This window comes from Hyposmocoma kahamanoa, unplaced genomic scaffold (assembly GCF_003589595.1).
Source record: "Hyposmocoma kahamanoa isolate Upper Pololo Valley unplaced genomic scaffold, ASM358959v1 98972, whole genome shotgun sequence".
Lineage (NCBI taxonomy): Eukaryota > Metazoa > Arthropoda > Insecta > Lepidoptera > Cosmopterigidae > Hyposmocoma > Hyposmocoma kahamanoa.
Genome location: NW_020655740.1, coordinates 305,870 through 324,801, shown reverse-complemented (window position 1 = coordinate 324,801; position 18,932 = coordinate 305,870). Strand labels below are relative to the sequence as shown.

Sequence of the window (18,932 nt, the reverse complement as noted above, 5' to 3'; positions counted from 1 at the left end):
AAGCACTGGAAATACGACCCTAATGTCAGCGACTTGAGTATGATTTCGAGTGCTTTAAACCATACTCAAATCCTGACTTGAGCATTGAATAGAGTTCTAGAATACGATCCATAGAAGTGCTTCCACCACACCGCACCGCAAACAAGTGAATGGAGCGGACTGAGCGAGTTGACGTTGCTAATAGAGGTGTAATCAACTTCACGCTTTAACTGCACGCAGTTAAGACTGCAATTGCATGCAGTTGATAATTCGATAGCGTGCAATTGAGACTTTAACTTCAAGCGTTGATGTGAACGATAATCCGAGAGTCAAAAGTAGTAACTGATATTCTTACGAGGATATATATGTATAATACTATCGCGCATTTAAGCTTTCGCGCAACCCTCTTCGCAATGTCGTCAATCGCGTAATCGGCATTCGCACTCACATAGTACACCAAAAAAAACCAACTCTGTTGAACAGGTATCAAATGTCTCGCGCGCCGACGATCAAGTGGCATATCGTTTAGCTTATCAAAAGTGACAACCGACATTCTAAAGTAGTTGTAACACTGTTTTCATCTTATCTTAATTTCGGGTACACACATCAATAGTGGATCTATTCACGCTGCACGCTTTCATTTTTAGCTTCGATTGCGCTGGCGGCGTAACATTAGTAACACAAGTAGCGTCTGTGCTTCCTTCACGACTTCAATTTTTTTATATAACCACCTGCAGTTAACGTCTTACGTATGCAGTTAATGCGTGAAGTCGTTGTCAACTTCATGCAGTGGAGGTCTCGGCTGCCTGAAGTTGATTACAACAAGCCAAACTTTTAGCAGCCTAAGATCCACTGTGTGTGTTTGAACGGAGTCCGCAAAGGCAATAATATATAGGTATAGGGACTTAACATGCTCAGAAGGGTAATATATTAAATAACGCACACACTCAAATAACGCACACACTCAACATAGCCCCGCACTAGGGAAACCCTGTGTCGCGGGTGCCATGGACACACACATAGACAACCACAAATTACACCCAAACTCTCGAGAGAAATAATTGTAGGCCATACAACTATTAAAACTACAACTTTCCTAGAATACATTATTCCCTTAATTTATTCAGAAATGAATAATTATGAATAAATGATAGGGTTAATTAGGATACAGAAAACGCGATAGAACGTTTACGTCTTAAAATATTAAAATTGTTTTTTTTTACTTTTCCGTCGCCTATAGCTCACTCCGCTATGGAAGTCAAAGTACTCGCTCACCAGACCCATCTCTTTTCCCGATTAGCTCGCCACGTTAAGGCCGCTCGCTATGGAAGGCAAATACCTCTTTTGAGTGAAACTCTTTCCTGGGACAAACCCATGTTATTCCGTTTCGCTCAGCTATTTCCCGCTCTTCCGCTTCCCTTTCGCAGTGGAATTGCAACTCCTAACTTTCGTCTTTTCTCCCCTATCCTTTGGTTTATTTTCTTATTATGTAGCGGTGTAATTTTTCTACTAAAATATGCAAGTAAATACTGTTATAAGATTATTAAAATAAAATAATAGAAGATACTTTTATTGGTTGCTCTTGTATATGTATTTTTTTTTTTTTAAAGAAAATGCTACCTAGCAATATGGTCCCCTATTCTACATTGGTTTATTGTGGTATACACTTAGATAAATTACTGTTCTGTCTTGATCATTCAACATTTAAAGTGTAATGAGAATTATTTCATGTCGAGTTCTTAGGTTTTCGAGATTGTTACACAAAGGAAATGAAACTATTTTTCCGGATTTAAATCGCGTATATTTGTTTTTTCAAACAAACCGACGTTTCTGGCCCTTTACAGGTCCCATGGTCACGGTTAACTGAGGTCGTACAGTCTTCAACCAGTTATGTCTAATATTAATGCAAACCACCCTATTTTTTCACTATAGTTACAATAGTTATTAATTAAACACCTTATTTTTAATTGGGATTTTTCATTAGAGGAAATACTGGATCTCAAACTGGTGGTACGGAGAAACCATCTTCCCTGTCGAAATTAGGATGTTTTTTAATTTCAATGGCTTCTCTCAGCATTCTGGGTAGATAACGGACTTCTTTAGCAATATTTCATGTTCAAAAATATGGGGTAACAATTAATCAACACGAAAATGAGTTTCTGAAAACCGAATGTCATTATAGGTTCTACCAAGGAATACACTCAACTGTCGAAAATTTAAGTTTTTTTGTAAACGGAATAACCTCCCCAAGATAGAGCAGTTGTAATGTCTACGTAATATATATAATAGGTAGATAATTCTCATCGAGTGCCGCGCTCTGGGGGACCTTGTCCAGACGGCTGACAACTTACACTAAACACGATATAATAAGATAAGATATATACAGGATGTCCCACGGCTACGTCACATGGAGGGAAAGAACCTTAAATATCGCAGATAGAACATTTTACTGAAAGAAGATTTAATTTTTATTTTAAAAACAATTGGAACGGCATTGAAAGATTTCGAATCTGGAAAAAAAAACATCTGTAATTTTACTGTACTGATCTAAAGCCTCAATCATAGGTAAGAATTGTTTTCTTCGAAATGACGTAGCATCTTAAATAAAAAAGAGAGTATGAAATTTAACATTTAATTAAAATAATTAGGTACATTTAACTGCAACTTACAATTCCATCTAGGTTATCAAATGCTCCAAATGTGCCCCATTCTAAAGTATACAAATTCTCATGTTTTTGCTAATATCGCTTCCTGTTGATTTATTTATCTTTTCATGGTGAATGTTCAAAATAATAAGTTGAAAGTTTGAACTCAGTAATTTGTCGCGGCAATGTCAGAGAAAACGCATTTTCCTGAACAAAATTTCAAATTAAATTTCATGCTCTTCCTTTTTTTAGGATGCTGTGTTACTTAGAAGAAAACAGTCCTTATGATTGAGGCAATCGATCAGTACAGCCCTACTTCCTGGTTATAAAAAAAAAATATAATTTTTGATAACATGTTCCATTATAATATGATCTCTAATATGATCTTTTAAAACAACCCATAATTTAGCATCTAAAAATGTCACTTAATAGTCTAAATGTACAATATGTATATACAGTTTATTATACAAAGCAACTTTTTGAATCAAAGCAGAAGCACATGTACGTTAAATCTTGCTTTGTAATAAAGCGGATTTCAATTAACCACAACTTGATGTTCTTGATATAGGTATTATGTATCTGGTAACCGAGTTACTGAGACTGGCAGCTTATTATATAATTTTAATTTGAACGCTTCTCTGTTTTTAGGTTTTTGTCGATGTAACCTTGGGTATCACTAATTTTTCTTTGTTTTTGTCTTGTCTTTGTTTGTCTGAGTTATATGTAACTAGATATGTCTCTTAACTGCTTTAGATTATGTTTCTCTTTATGAATTTCTTGTTCACGATTCTAAACGAATAAAGATATCTCACCCCTCATGGAAGAATGACAGAAGTGAAGTTACGTCAAAAATGTTTATTGTTCCATTAGTCGATAGAGTAATTAGAATTGGAGAGGATGTGGGTTACATTTCTGTATCCAATGGAGCAATAAACATTTTTGACGTAACAAATGCCATTCTTCCATGACAGATGCGATATTACTGTCATACTTTTTAGTTAAACGAAACTTTTTTTTTTGCAGATTTTTCTCTCATGGATATCATAAATAATTCTAATTGCTCTTTTTTGAAGTAACAGGACTTGTTTAATATTTGAGCCATTGCCCCTGATAGAGATTTTTAACATATTATAATAACTAAATAACGGGACGAGCAAGTCGTGCGCCTGTCCATAACAGTTGCAGTACCACTCAGAACTAAAAATCGCAAAGATCTGAGAGACACTGCCACTGCGCCCGACATCCTGAGATATAAGTTAACAAGTCCCATGTGCCTGTAATTTCACCAGCACCCTTTAAATCTGGAACGCAGTAATGCTCACACTACTGCTTGGCATCAGAAATAGGTAAGGTGGCAGTACTTCCCCGGACGAAAGCTTTGATAAAGAGCGCTACTATAGATAAATAATTTGAGTAAGTCCTTCTGTGTAACATGGTCTTATAGACATGGTGCATGAGATGTGAAATATTTTGCAGGATTTCCATTTTGTCGAGCTCTGTCTCCGACTGGTCGGAGCTGTCGGGGGAACCTTCCCCGAGCGTGACCCCGGAGCCTACCGAAGAGCAGTGGTTCGTTCAAATGCTATTTTATATACGATGTTTTCTTGGGTTAATTTTGTGTTATAAATGCATATTCAAAGAAGCACAAAATGATGACAGAAGAAACTGACAATCTAATTTTTTTTCTGGTAATCTTGTTAGTTCCGCAAATTCCACTGAAAATGACATGTAATTTTTATAAATGACTTAAAAAAAAATCTCAATTCGACTGTACTTTTTTTTGTGTGTATGTTACGCGTTGATGATTCTTTTTTTGTTGGATAGAGGCATTGACTTACAAATAAATGGACGACGGGTCTAATACAAAAACCACGAAAAAAATGTCCCAAGTCAACCTATTCGAAATTTAAATTGTAATGGTATCGCGCTGTCAGTCAAACAAATGAAGACTAAAGCGGAGTTTGGCGCTCTGTATACGATTTTAGCGCCTTACAAGTGCGGACACTTTTTAGCGCGGACCCGACGTCCATATAATTGTAAGTCAATGGATAGAGGGCACCTCAGTATTGGTCCCATTTAAATTTGAAGAAAATTTACCACCTCTATGTATGGCAAACCGAGGGATGACTCCGGTTTCGCGTACTTTCCCGTAACAGATTGTTAACTTTTTAGTTTTTTATGCCACGCCAGTACATCAAGCTACACATTGACGTATCTTGTTCCGTTGCACTGGAGGCGATTTTCGAACAAAAATGTGTAGTCTGATGATCGAAGTCACTTCCTTTTTAATATTGTATTATGTATTGTGGTAAATGGCTTATTCTAGACACTGTTGCTGAGGTGAAGGTTTGTTGAGTTGCGAGAAGTAACGCTGAAAAGTATAATCACATTTTGTTTTAGATTTATAATATTAAGTGACGGAATGAACAAGTCGTGCGCCTGATGGTAAACTACACGTCTGTCTAAAGCAGTTGCAGTGCCACTCAGAGCTTTAAATCTTGAAGATCTGAGGGGCGCTACCACTGCGTCCGTCACTCTGAGACATAAGTACACAAGTCCCATGTGCCTGTAATTTTACCAGAATTCTTACCCTTCAAAACCGGAATCAACATTACTGCTTGGTGGCAGAAATAGGTAAGGTGGCAGTAGGTACTAAACTGGATGAAAATCTTTCACAGGTAGTTCTAAAATCTACTGCAAGTAAATCTCCTTGGATGCTGTTGTTTTGCCTATGATTTAATATGTAGTGATGGTAGATGGTTGCGGTACCGCCCGGTGAGGTCTGTGCTTCACGAGGCGGAGCCCCGGCGCGCTCGGAACCTCATGGCTGCGCGGCTGCAGCATCTCCACAGTTGCGCCCACGCTCTGCACCGTCTGCATAACTGGCACAAGCTGCACAAGGCCTACCACGCGCTTGGACACATTACCACTTTTATAAACGCTGAGATGGTTAAGACTCAGCGACGAGATCTCGTGAGCATTTTTTTAGTTCATTATGTAATAGATTATAAATCACACGCGACTCAGGGGACGCCGTTTTTTGTGCGTCTATTATGAAGGGTTGATATTGACAGTTCATAGCGGCCATCTGTTGTTTAATTTGCAAATGATGAAAGTTGCGCCCATTGAACCGTACTCACGTAATCGTCCTTCCCAGTAACTATTCAACGTTTGGTGGCTTTTGTGTCGACCAGTTTAGTGAACCATCGCCGCTGTTCGTGAGAGTATTCTGAAGAATCCGAGGCAATCTACGCTAATAATACGCGCGCATCGTTGCCATAATTGAACACCCATTTTGATATTTTTTTTTATCATTGTTGCTCAACGCCATCGAGTATATAACCAGAAATAGAGACGAAATGTCATTTAATTTGTGATGGTGACAACTGCGCTCCGATTGGCCAGCCCGAATTCGAGACAATTGACGGGTGTCGTTAATTGTTTCACTTCAAAAATACCAGTTTAACTTGAACTTTGCTGTAATAGAAGAAAATTGAAAAATTATATATTTAATAAAGGAAAAGCGCCCTATTGTTAGAAATATTATCTTTATTACAATAAATATAGAATATTTTTGGGATATACGGAGACGTACACATAAGTATGATGAGTCGCCAGGGATGGATGGCCCTTATTTCGTCTGTATTTCTAGTTACCAATCACCAACATGGCCGCTATGAACTGTCAAAATCTACCCGCCCATAATGGAAAACCCTTTAGTACTCTAAACGAATCGCGTTTGAAAAACCGGTCTTTATTGATAAGCTTACGTAAAAGGCGTTCTGTGCGTAGCGTGTTTGATCTGCATTCATATGGTTGTACTCATATTTTAATTTGGCAAAGATAACGTCTACAAACCTGGGCTCCAAATCTTCTAAGAAATCATTACAGTTATTTGTGTAGATAAAGTGTCATTAGCAGGATTTAGTACGTTTGGTATTCTGCTAAAAGTTAAGAGTGGTGGCTTATCAGTGTCTAGCCATCGAGCTACTATTCAACTGTCACTGCAAGTTTTTGGTGTTCTGCTCTTCAATGGCGAATTGACATCACGTCGATGATATAGTTTACTCAACAAAGCAGTCATACGATACACTAACGATAAACTAATAATTTGTGTAGGTGAAAATGACTATGACTTGAAAAGTTTAATTTCTCAGTTTTGTGACTTGATTGAAAAATTTCCTAACAATACTATAATTTTCTTGAATGTTCTTAAAAATAATTTTATCAATGTTTACCAATTAAATACTAGTATTAGAAACCTTTGCAACAATTATAAACATTGTCGGTTTGTTGAATGCGAACACTATACCCTATTTGACATTTGTAAATCAATCAACTATGTTATAGACTGCGAGGATTGTAATCGTAAATATTTAAACTTTAAGGAAATAAGAAAAACGATGGCAAGTAATAGACCACGCTCTGGAGTAAGTGACAAAAGGCATAAGAAAGGTACGATATCATGCTACTTTTCACGCATTAAAACTAACTCTGATACAAGCCCTACAAAACAACAGAATGACAAAAGTACAAAAAATGCAAAAAAGGGTACGATACCGTTCTATTTCCAAGTATTAGATAAGAAGAATATTTTTGCACATAAGACTGCTGAACAGCTAACATCACATTTTAGAATAATTCATCAAAATATTAGTAGTGTTTTGGCTAAACAAGCATTGTTAGAATGAACGCTAATAGATTTACGACAGCAAAATATAAATCCGGAAATAATATGTTTATCTGAAACATTTTTAAATTCAGACCAAGTTATTACTTAAAAATTCAGATATATAGAGGCTGGCTGGCTGGCTGCAACTTTTTGCAGAGACGCACGAAGAGGAGGAACTGGTATCTTAGTAAAACAGGGCACAGTATATAACGAATTAGTTTTCATAAAAAATATGGCAATTCAAATGTTATTTGAAGTATGCGGAATAGAAATCCCAATACACAGACTTATTATTATATGCGCGTACAAAAACCCTCCTTCAGATTCATCTCTTTTCTTGTATAAGTTAGACTGTTTATTACATGAAGTACATAAAAAGTATAAGTATAAGGTAAATATTGTCGTCTCTGGTGACTTTAATATTAATACATTAAAACCAGGAAGGACAACAAACCAGTTACAGGAAGTAGCACAAAATCATAACTTAAATATCCATATTAATGTGCCCACGCGCAAACACTCCTGTATAGATCATATTTTAAGTAATATAAAGGATTCAAATGCTACTGTGTTGCTATTGTATCTTTCCGATCATGACACTGCACAATTACTAAGTTTTCCTGTACAGCATATGCCTCCAAAATTAAAATTCTTCTTTACATACAAAAGAGATTTTTCTTTGCAAAATATTGGAAAATTCAGAGAATATTTGAATGCACTTTCATGGTCTACAGTATTGACAGAGCCAGATCTTAATATAGCGTTTGATGAATTTCATGAATTTTACCGCCTGCTGTATAATTCATGTTTTCCGAAGATTCGAATTAAAATACATATCAAAGATAAGAGACAAAATGGATAAGTCGTGGATTACGAAAAAGTTCTAAAACTAATCGTAAATTACGATACCAGTATTATGCTAACAAGACGGAAAACAATAAATATACATATCAGAAGTATTCCAAAATTTTAAGAAGAAGTATTTACAGTCAGAAAAAATTCTTTCGATCCGGCCGGATTTACTTCTTAAGAAATTGGAAAGGACAGGCATAAGAGGACCCATTTTGCAATGGATGAAGTCATACTTGGCAAACCGTCAACAATGCGTTGTTGTCTCCAAAATAAGAAATAATGAATTATTGGAATTCAAGTCAGTACCTAAAATCAAAATACGTGAGAGGGAGTTCCACAGGGAAGTGTGATAGGACCGATTCTGTTCTTGCTCTACATAAATGACATTGTAGACACAACAAAACATCAATGCATATTATTCGCTGACGACATATCTATTACAGTAACTTGTAGTAGAACAACAACATCAACAAGAGAGCATGAACTACACATAAACAATACAATTGTTGAAATAATCAATTGGTTACATTCAAATAATCTGAATATTAACTTAAACAAACCAAACTATATACAATTTAATAAATCGAGATATACTAAATATAGTTTCAATTGAAATATCGATGCAATTCAGGAAGTATCCCACACAAAATTTCTTCGAGTAACCATAGATCAAGGACTGATCTGGATAACTCACGTCGATAATGTATGTTCGAGAATCGATAAGTTTGTACATGCCTTAAAAAAGCTGAAAAATATAACAAATAAGAAAGCTGTCATAACCACATACAGGGCGTGTATAGAATTCATATTACGTTACGGTCTTATAATATGGGGTAATACTACAGATCGAAACAGAGCTTTTATAGCGCAAAAGAAATGCATTAGAGCAATTTGTGGAATTCCCTCGGATGAAACATGAAAAAGACCCTTGTTTCAGAGCCTTGGTCTGTTGCCACTACTATCATTATATACATATATACGACATTTGTATCTTTGAATGAATACACACCTATTAGTTTAAGAAAGCCTGTGATGGGAATACTAGACTCAGCAGAAACCCGAATAGATTTGTATTTGACACTATTCCTATGACTGCTAAATACAGTAAAAGTTGTTTAAAAATGTGTGTTGACATATATAATAAAATACCACTTGAGATTAAACCATTACACTTAAGTTTATTTAAAACAAAGCTGTAGAAGTGGTTAAATAAAAATAATCTTTATGACCTAAACGAAATTTTTGACAGAAAATGAGATATAAGATTTTATCTTGAAGATTATCATTCTTGACCAAATTAATTTGTAACTTGACACGTTTGTGACATTTTTGTATTAACTATTGTGTTGTGGTAGTCTGATCGACATTATATAACTACACATTTGCATGCCATTTAATATATGCGAAACATGTTTGTACTGGCACTCTCTTGTAAAATCTTTACAAGAGACACAAACAAATTATTATTATTATTATTGTATTAAGAAAAGAAAAACTAAGATACGCTACTAAGATACGATAATGGAAAAATATTATTTTTCCATTATAATTTTAATAAGGCAAGGTCGACCGTTAGTAATTGAGTGAATGAATATGCCATCACTGGCATTCCGCTAAGACTCAACTACCATGACAACTAAATTTTAATAAAATAGTAAATCATGTTATAAATGGAAAGAAAATTAGCAAAATTGGTGCCCTGGCAGTAGCTTAGTATGTACTTAGTTTCGGCTTGCGGTGCCGTCACTGTTACTTTTCGTTCGGGTTAACTTAGGTATACTGCGCTTGCTGCGAACTAATTTTATTTGTACTCAACAATACCCTGCCACAGCGAGTGAAACCACCTGCCTTCCCAGTAAGGCTGACAATAGATTTACTGCATGTTTGCAAACTTGCATTAACTGCGAACGTGCAGTCGATCTGTTAGCCGCTAACGCGATACATGCAGCCGTAGACGCATACCACACCTAGAGGTGCCGGTGATGATTTTATACCGATTTATCGGATATCGAAGTTATAACAGGTAAAAGAACTAATATTAATTGCTATTTCGGTAACTACTCTTTCTAGCAAACCATAAAGTTTTTAATGCCTGGGTCTGTCATTTAAAAAAAAAAATAAACAACTTCAAAAATACGTCACGACAATCGTTTGTGTTATTGTTTGGGCTGGTGATTTCGGTGTTTATTTATTGAAAGTAGCGTTTTTTAAGTTTACCATGAATATAAATGTTTATAAACTATACTTTAAGGAGTAATTTCAAGGTAAACGTTAGAACCACTCAAACGGAATATTATCATATTTATCCAAGTACACCAAAAATTTCATTAGCGCTTTTTAAGTGCAGGATTTGCGGTGTATTACTGCATTTTATTTGAGATGTTTTTGTTGGTAGTACAGAGGGTATTTATTTAGCAATGCAGAATAATAATTTTTATTTATAAAAACTTGTATTTAAACTGAATGCTTTTCTAATTTGCGAAACCAAATAGCCGCCATTTTGCGGTAGGAGGAGCGCATCGCGTGAGCGGCTAAAATCCTGAACACAGGCTAAAATAAAAATCTACATGGAATTTTATTAAAAATAACGTTTCATACAATTTATATAATTTTTGTATGGACATATTGCTCTTTAAGTACTATAGAGTACCTGTTAAATTTTTTTAACTGAAGCCCTGTTATTTACTAAATTCACATTTTATCCCAAAATTTGCAAATTGCCCAGTAGTTTAATGAAACGCCGCGCCGGCCGCTGCCCCCTCCGCCGCCATGGGCGCTTGTCGATGTCAGATCTGTGTTAAGTTTTCTCCGCCTGTTCTTATTTTATTCATATTAACTATTAGCGCGCGGATTGCGGAAGATGAGGGGCGACCGCTCCCAGACTACACTTCCCATCGACATCATAACCTATAGGCTATATGATGTCGATGATAGATAGATAGATAGATAGATAGATAGATAAAAGCTTTATTCACCACCATGACATCAGATACATGATATAGGCATTAACTTATATGTATATAACAATAATGATATTCTTATCTACTAATATTACACTTGGAAGTCATGGCAGTGAAAAAGGCGCTGGCTCAGCATAAATGACGCGGCTGCCCGCGACGCTGGTATTCTGACTGCTGGTATGATGACACTTCCTAAAAATCTAGGCTCGCGTTTTTGTTACATTTGCGTCGTTGATTTTCTTGAAAATCGTGCGTACTCCAAAAGCGTGCGATCCGTGCAATGGCGGGAGTACCTGATACCTATCGGAGCGTGACTATTTAAAAAATACCAAATTGTGACCCCTCCCGGCCTACTAATACAGCAGATAGCTACCTTTGTCCATAACAATTTAGAACATTTTCAGCATAATGGGATTAGCTCGAGGTATGCCCTACGCAGCAACACACACTTTATCGTTAAAAAGATTCCAGCCAAATCAACCAAGTCAGAATAGTCTGTCTACGTAATAGGAACGCTAGTATACAATAACATACCGTATGACATCAAAGATGCAGTTCATTGACTTACAATTATATGGACGTCGGGTCCGCGCTAAAAAGTGTCCGAACTTATAGGGCGTTAAAATCGTATACAGAGCGTCATTCACGCTTTAGCCTTCGTTTGTTCGACTGACAGCGAAGCAAGCAAAATTAGACAGTACTGCGATGACATTACAATTTAAATTCAACGTTTTAGCTTTTTCATATTCCTCTACATGTCACTACGTTTAAATAGGTTGACTTGGGACATTTTTTTTCGTGATTTTTGTATTAGACCCGTCGTCCATTTATTTGTAAGTCAATGATGCAGTTTCATCGTTTAGTTTTAAGATTGAGTTAAAGAAGGTGTGTGGCTACTAGAAGAACAATTCCATGACTTTAAAGAATCCCTTATTTCTTAAAATCAAATGTCCCAATGTAATTTCTATCGTACCATGATTTATCTTTGATTAGTTGATATTGTACTCATTTTATTTATTTATTTTTTCGTGACATGTAATATAATGTAAATGTGACGTATAATGTATTGTAAATGGAATGCTTCGTACTAGTTTATTTCATAATTAATCGTGAATGACATAATGACTAACTTGAAATGTAATATTAATATAATGTCCATTTTACAAATGTTGAATGGTATTGATAACTGACTTGGAACGTATAACATTATTACCAATAAATAATTTCATTTCATTATTTATGAAGAAGTTACAATTGTGATTGTACCACTTGGTTAAACTGGTTCTACCGGCATTCGACTTCGTTATTTGCTCAGAGTGTCTAACGGTCATCACTGAGGTGGTTAGTCAAAAAGGTCACACACGTTCACAACCGCCTGTTGTTGCAGGAGCCTGTGCTTAACTGGGTGGAGATGATGCAACATCTCGGCAACTGCCACAGGGCCTCTGAGACCATCACAACGCGTAGCCGCCCCTCCGTAAGATCTACTGAACCGCGCGTACGCAGGTGAGATGTGAAAATTATATAGTTAATACGACAGTCCAAAAAATGACAAACAATTTCCCAACTCGTTGTCACCCGAGCGGGCAAAGCTTTAATAAAATGCTACATGGTTTCCCCAACTTTGCCACACGCATTCGGAGGAAGCTACACCCAAGAATAACAACAAAATGTTATCACCACATTAGAACGAGAACTTGCATCGATTCGTCATATAACTGATCGATTGGTCATATAACTGTTGCAATTTATCAAAAAATTCGTGCGGTATCAAAGCATATTGATACCACTATTAATATGAAAACATTTAAAAAATAAACATCAAAGTTTCAACAATTATATACTTAGAGCATTTGACCAGGCAGAGGCGCCACGGGTTCCAGTTTCTAAAACTACAATGTCTGCCACTTTTGTGGAGGACGAGGCAACGCACACAAATAAAATGCTAATTACTAACGCATTTCTTAGTCATAACGTATACATACACGAAATTCGATAACACTAGCCTGAACTTTATGCGCCAGAGTCTCTTTCACATATAGGGACGTCAATTGCTACACAGTTGCGCAAACAAGCTAGTCCTTGAAAATATCGACATTGAACTATCAATGACGTTTTGGTAATACCAAAACCAGGTGTTGTCTCATGGTCATTTTGAATTGTTACTAGTGTCTGGGGGCATTTTCGGGGAAATAGATAGATAGATAGATAAAGCGTTTATTTAGATCTACAGACACATATGCATAACAGGAAATTTTTAATACAATAAAAAGAAAAAAAAAGAACAGCGTCGCAGCACTGCCGAACACCCAGCTATGTATGTGTGCTATAGCAGTGCAAAAAGGCAGTAGCTCAGCGTCAGTGTTTACTCAGGAGCAAACCGCTGAAATCAGCGATAACCTATAACCTAGAGGATTCCGCGGATACGATAACCAGCTCACGCCATTTTCATGTTGTATAAATTAAACAAATAATAATTTCTAAACTAAATAAATACGGAAGATGATATAAATAATATTTTTTTAGATTTGATTTAACTATGTTAATAATATAACCAAATTATAAATTGAAATTTTAAGTGATTATTATACTCAATGTTATTATATAAAAGTTCTGGAAGGCTACTAATAAATTTAATGTTTAGCCTGAGTTGCCAGTTACTGTTGGGGGTGCTAGTGAGCCTCTGTCGATCGCAAATATGTTCGTTCAGCTTTTTAAAGCTGAGTCACCTATAGGGGCATCGTGTGGGATGATCAACGATGGTATTTGTAGTGACACCGACCTCATTTGATTTTCGTCAAAGCAAGTTCTAAATGCTATCAAAAAAATGACAAGAGGAAAGTCTCCGGGTCACGACAGCCTCAGTGTCGAGCACCTGCAGCATGCCGGACCTCACTTGTCAAGAGTTCTAGCTACGTTTTTCTCTCTATGCATGTGCCACTCATACCTTCCTGATGATCTTATGCGTACAATTGTAGTGCCCATGATAAACAAAACGGGTGATGTAACTGACAGGGCCAATTATCGACCCATCTCACTTTCGACCTGGTGTCGTATGATGTGTTGTGGGACAAATTTCGAGATAGAGATGTGCCAGCGGAGTTGTTGCGTATATTTCAATACTGGTATCATAATCAAGTGAACTACGTGAGGTGGGCTAATAAGCTCTCAGACTCGTTCAAATTAGAGTGTGGAGTGAGACAGGGGAGTCTGACCTCGCCAAAGCTTTTTAACTTATACGTTAACGACTTGATCGTTGAGCTCAGCAGCATGAGGGTCGGCTGTGGCGTGGATGACATCAGCGTCAATAACATCAGTTACGCGGACGACATGGTGCTGCTGAGTCCAACGGTTGGAGCGCTTAGGCGTCTACTACAGGTTTGTGAACGTTATGCCCTTTCACATGGTCTCCTGTATAACGTTAAAAAAAGCAAGTTTCTGGTGTTTAGGACCGTCGGTGGTAAGTGTCCATCTCATGTAACCAAAATTACACTCAACGGAGCAAAACTTAAGTGGGTTAACCAATTCAAATATCTCGGGCATTTTGTAACTGATGACCTTAAGGACGAGGTAGACATTGAGAGGGAACGCAGGATGCTGACGGTACGCTGTAATATGTTGGCCCGTAGATTTGAGCGCTGTAGTGTCCCTGTAAAACTAACATTGTTTAGAGCTTACTGTCAGGTGTTCTAAACGTGCGCCCTGTGGATCAACCACACGCAGCGGACCCTCGGCGCGCTGAGGATTCAGTACAACAGTGCCTTTAGGGTGTAGCTTGGGCTGCCCCGATTCTGCAGCGCGTCAGGCATGTTTGCGCAGGCTAATATGGATGATTTTAATGCCATCATGCGAAAGAAAACGGCCTCGCTGCTCTGCAGACTACGGGGTAGTTCCAATCCCATCCCAAGGGTAATAGCAGAGCGACATGATTCCCCGATCATAGCACATTGTGTAGAGTAGACAGATGCATCTCGCACACGAAAATAGTGACTAAGTGAGTAGTAGTAATTGTAATAGTAGTTGTAATGTAATGGATTTCTCTATAACATGTGATTTAAAAAAATTTAGTTTTGTTCATGTTAATTATCATTATATTATTAGCTAATTTGAATTTTAACCCAAATTTAAGCCAAAGCCAAAGAATTTTAGGCCAACCCCTTGTTAACAAGAAATTGAGTCACAATTGTTTGATTACTAGTCAATAGGTGCACTATGGGCGCACTGCACCACGTTCCAGTACAACGAGTAAATTATTTTCGAAACAAATATTTAAAAAATAGAACAGTCAAGAAGGCAATATAAGGCTTGAGGCTTCCTAATTTAAGTGAAAATTACTAATCGAGTGATTGAAAGATTTTGAGGAAATTAGCGACCCAAAATCCTGGAGCGCTCCGATCTATTTTGAGCTTGGACTGGAAAATTAACGTTAAATAAAAGCTAAGAGTGCGTGTTATTGTAAAACAGGTGTATTTTTTGTTCCAACTTCAGCAAATTACCGTGAGTTATGGACGCACTATTGACTCGTGGTCTGGTATTATCGGACTAGAACTCGACGTTGAGTGAAAATCACAACAATATTACCAAGTGCAGCATAGTTTTCACTCTTTCACTGTTAATGTCTGCAACACCATCCCCTTGCAGTAACGATAGACTCATTGGTCATCGTAGAGGGGAGTGGAAAGATAGACAGAGGATCCATTTCGAGTTTCACTTTGACAGGTTAAGCCGCCAAGTGACATCTGCTAAGCATACAAACATACAAACATATACAAACATATACACGTATATATCAAATGTTGTCAGTCTGCGTCCGGCAGGCGGTTTGTCAGCCGGTAAAAATATTGCACTGAGGGGTGATAGACAGATCGTCCTGGACTTACAACGTGATCGTGACACTTCTTCTGAATGAGTTCCTAAACAAGAGCGTTCGCTATTTATAGTTTCTTCTACAAATATCTCGTGAAAATCTACACTCATCAAAAAAGTGTCTAAGGATCACGTTTTTGCCAATTACCGAAAATCAACAATTGATTTTTTTAAATAGTATCGCTTTTTTGGTCTATTTCACAATTTTATAGGTAAATTTTATTTGTATAATTTGTATCTTGTAGCTGTGCCAAAAAAATTGAATATGTATAGATTTTGATTGTTACTTGATTTTAATGGGGTAATCAAATATTTAAAAAATGACGCCGATTCATGGACGCCTTTGATGTGTGTAGTTCCAAGATCCAGTTCGCGAGTTTTAAACTTTCCTTAATCATTCTATTCTTTACAGATCTTATTTATCAATTTGTATTTTTAAGATTATTAAGGTTAGGTTGTATTTTTAAGGTTAGACTGAAACAAGACGGTTGGGGGATTAAGACATAAATTGTTAAAAGCAAAATATTTTAAGAGGCGCGATTTTATTCACTGTGTCCCGATACTAAGTTGCTTTTCCTATATGCAGATTACGCCGCAGGAATAGAAGGGCTCGAGCACGTGCGATGAAGCGCGTACCTCCCAATTCTCGGAATAGAGAGGGCGGGATGAAGGAAGGTCCGCCTAAGTCCCGTACCGCAGCTGCTGGTTGGTCACGCGACTTCGATATGCCAGGTCCATCACGCGGCTTCGATACACCGGGTCCTTCACGCGGCTACGATATGCCAGGTCCTTCTCGCGGCTTCCATACATCGGGTCCACCACGCCACCGCAACTACGACGATATGCGAGAGCGTGACCAGGCCCGCAAGCGCGATAGCGTCCCTACATGCTGCATTTGCCATGGCAGGAGTAAGGTTGCTATTATATTCGCTAAAGTTTAACATTTTTAATCGACTTTAAAAACGGAGGTAGTTGTCAATTCGACTGTATTTTTTTTGAATGTGTGTTACGCGATAACTCTGGCATTTGTGAATCGATTTTAATGATTTTTTTTATTGGATCTTGTCCTTTTTGTCGCAGGCGTCAAAGTGCACGCACTCGGAGGCAGTTGCACGCACGCCCTGCTACCTCGCACATCCGTGGTGAAATCGCAGCCTAATCGAATCTTGAATGTTACATTACAGGCGAATGGTCGCGGTGAGGGAGAATCATATTATTTATATTTAAATAATGATATCAGTGCAGAGTGCTAAAAATCCGTCCTCAAGTCATTCATCCCTTAGTTTGCCACCCTTAGAGGTGGAATATTTCCTTCAAATTTAAATGGGACTACAATTGGGGTATCCTCTTTCCAACAAACAAAAAAAATCATCAACCTCGGCTCACAAACCGCTTCTTTTTTCTATACGTATGTTACCGCGTAACATACATATGAGAACTACTCCTACTTTTTTTGAAGTAGGTTAAAAAAGTTTCGATGTCTAGTCAACAATTCGTAAGTGTCAAGGGCATATCACACTTGACACTTACGATGAAAATTATTGTGTAGTACCAACCTTTTTGGTAGATACGGTAATGTGATTTAAAAATGTTCATGATGTACATATGTTGTCGTTACAGACCAGTAGAATGGCGGAGGACTACAATTAAAATTTCGCGTGGAACCATCCAGCTGCGAGACATCCGTATTCGTATTTCTAATATAATTACATGATCTTAACGCAGTCTTATTGCGCTGCGCCTTTAATATATTATAATAATTGTGCATTAGTATAGTCACCGTGCACGATTCCGGTGTAATAACATTTACGAATTTAACCTTCTGAAGGAAATTAACAATGTACGGTTTTCACATTATGTAATAAGTGGCGGTTTAGTAATGTTTCAACGTATTATTAAGAAATGTTTATGAAACGCGCGATGCCTTTCTTAAACTTTTAATTATTTTGTGTCTATTTATGAAGCGCGCATTTTATGCCGTTTCCAATACTAAACGTAAACTAAAAAAAAAAAAAAAAAAAAAAAAAAAGGATGATCACTGTGAATGTAGTATTCATTTGACGTTTGTCATACAGATGAGGTGAAGTCGATAGATTTTGAAAAACACTAACATGTTAATTCATTGCCTATGATTAAAATACATACTTTAATAACGAATACCTGCACCGCACATTTATTAATTAAATTATCGAAAACTTTTTGCCGATACACCTCATCTCTAGCAGTGTAATTAAGTAACCTTTGCACGACGTCGCAAATTTTAATAAAAATTTGAACAAAACAAACTTTTCCGCTGATTTCTTACAAATAGACATTGATTTCGTGTTATTTTTACATTAATTTAGTGTATTTACTTAAATGAAGGCTTATACATTTAAAAACGTTGCTTATTAAAATATTTTATGAAATATGTAAATTAGTCCACGTCGTTGCAAGGTTATATTAAGTAGTTTTTTATGAACTGTCACAGGGATCATCCTAGATTATGTTTAGTATGTTTAGTATTAATGTCTATTAACTGAAAGTGCATTTCGGGTCATACTGAAATGTATTTAGTATATTGGATCATTTTGTGAAACGAGTGTTTTAGTTCTCTGGAAAAGAAGTACGAGTGAGATTAAAATTTTTAAAGTATTAAAAATAAAACAGGGAAATTGTTTAGTATTGTTCGTGTATTATCGATAATACGTGATTATTTTCCAGAATTTCACTCGGCCTTTATACACATTTTTTAACCATTTCAGATACTAATCAATGGAGATTATTTAATAAATAAAATCGATGTCTTTCTGTGGTTTCATTGTTAACCTCATCAACCTGACACTTTATATGAACACTCTTCGAAACACGTAATGAATTAAAACTTTTTTTTATAACATTCAGTGACGGGATGAATAAGTCGTGCGCCTCATGGCAAGCTACACGCATCGAGTATATGGCCATCCATCCCTGGCAACT

The 18,932-nt window shown here is 36.8% G+C and overlaps 1 protein-coding gene across 4 annotated transcripts in view; it reads left to right on the top strand.

Annotated features, from left to right (window-relative positions):
* The window catches only part of LOC113238951, a 41,518-nt gene extending 23,616 nt beyond the window's left edge, over positions 1-17,902 (top strand). Inside the window, exons 4-8 of one of the 4 annotated variants that reach the window (XM_026475810.1) lie at positions 4,101-4,193; positions 5,381-5,597; positions 12,496-12,614; positions 16,707-16,883; positions 17,595-17,902. In XM_026475810.1, the coding sequence (XP_026331595.1) occupies positions 4,101-4,193; position 5,381 (94 nt within the window). In that variant the 3' untranslated portion in view covers positions 5,382-5,597; positions 12,496-12,614; positions 16,707-16,883; positions 17,595-17,902. Of the gene's footprint in view, positions 1-4,100; positions 4,194-5,380; positions 5,598-12,495; positions 12,615-16,560; positions 16,889-17,594 lie in introns of those variants that run through there. The other 3 variants (XM_026475809.1, XM_026475807.1, XM_026475808.1) reach the window with 3 other exon arrangements.
* Positions 17,903-18,932: the final 1,030 nt, after the last annotated feature.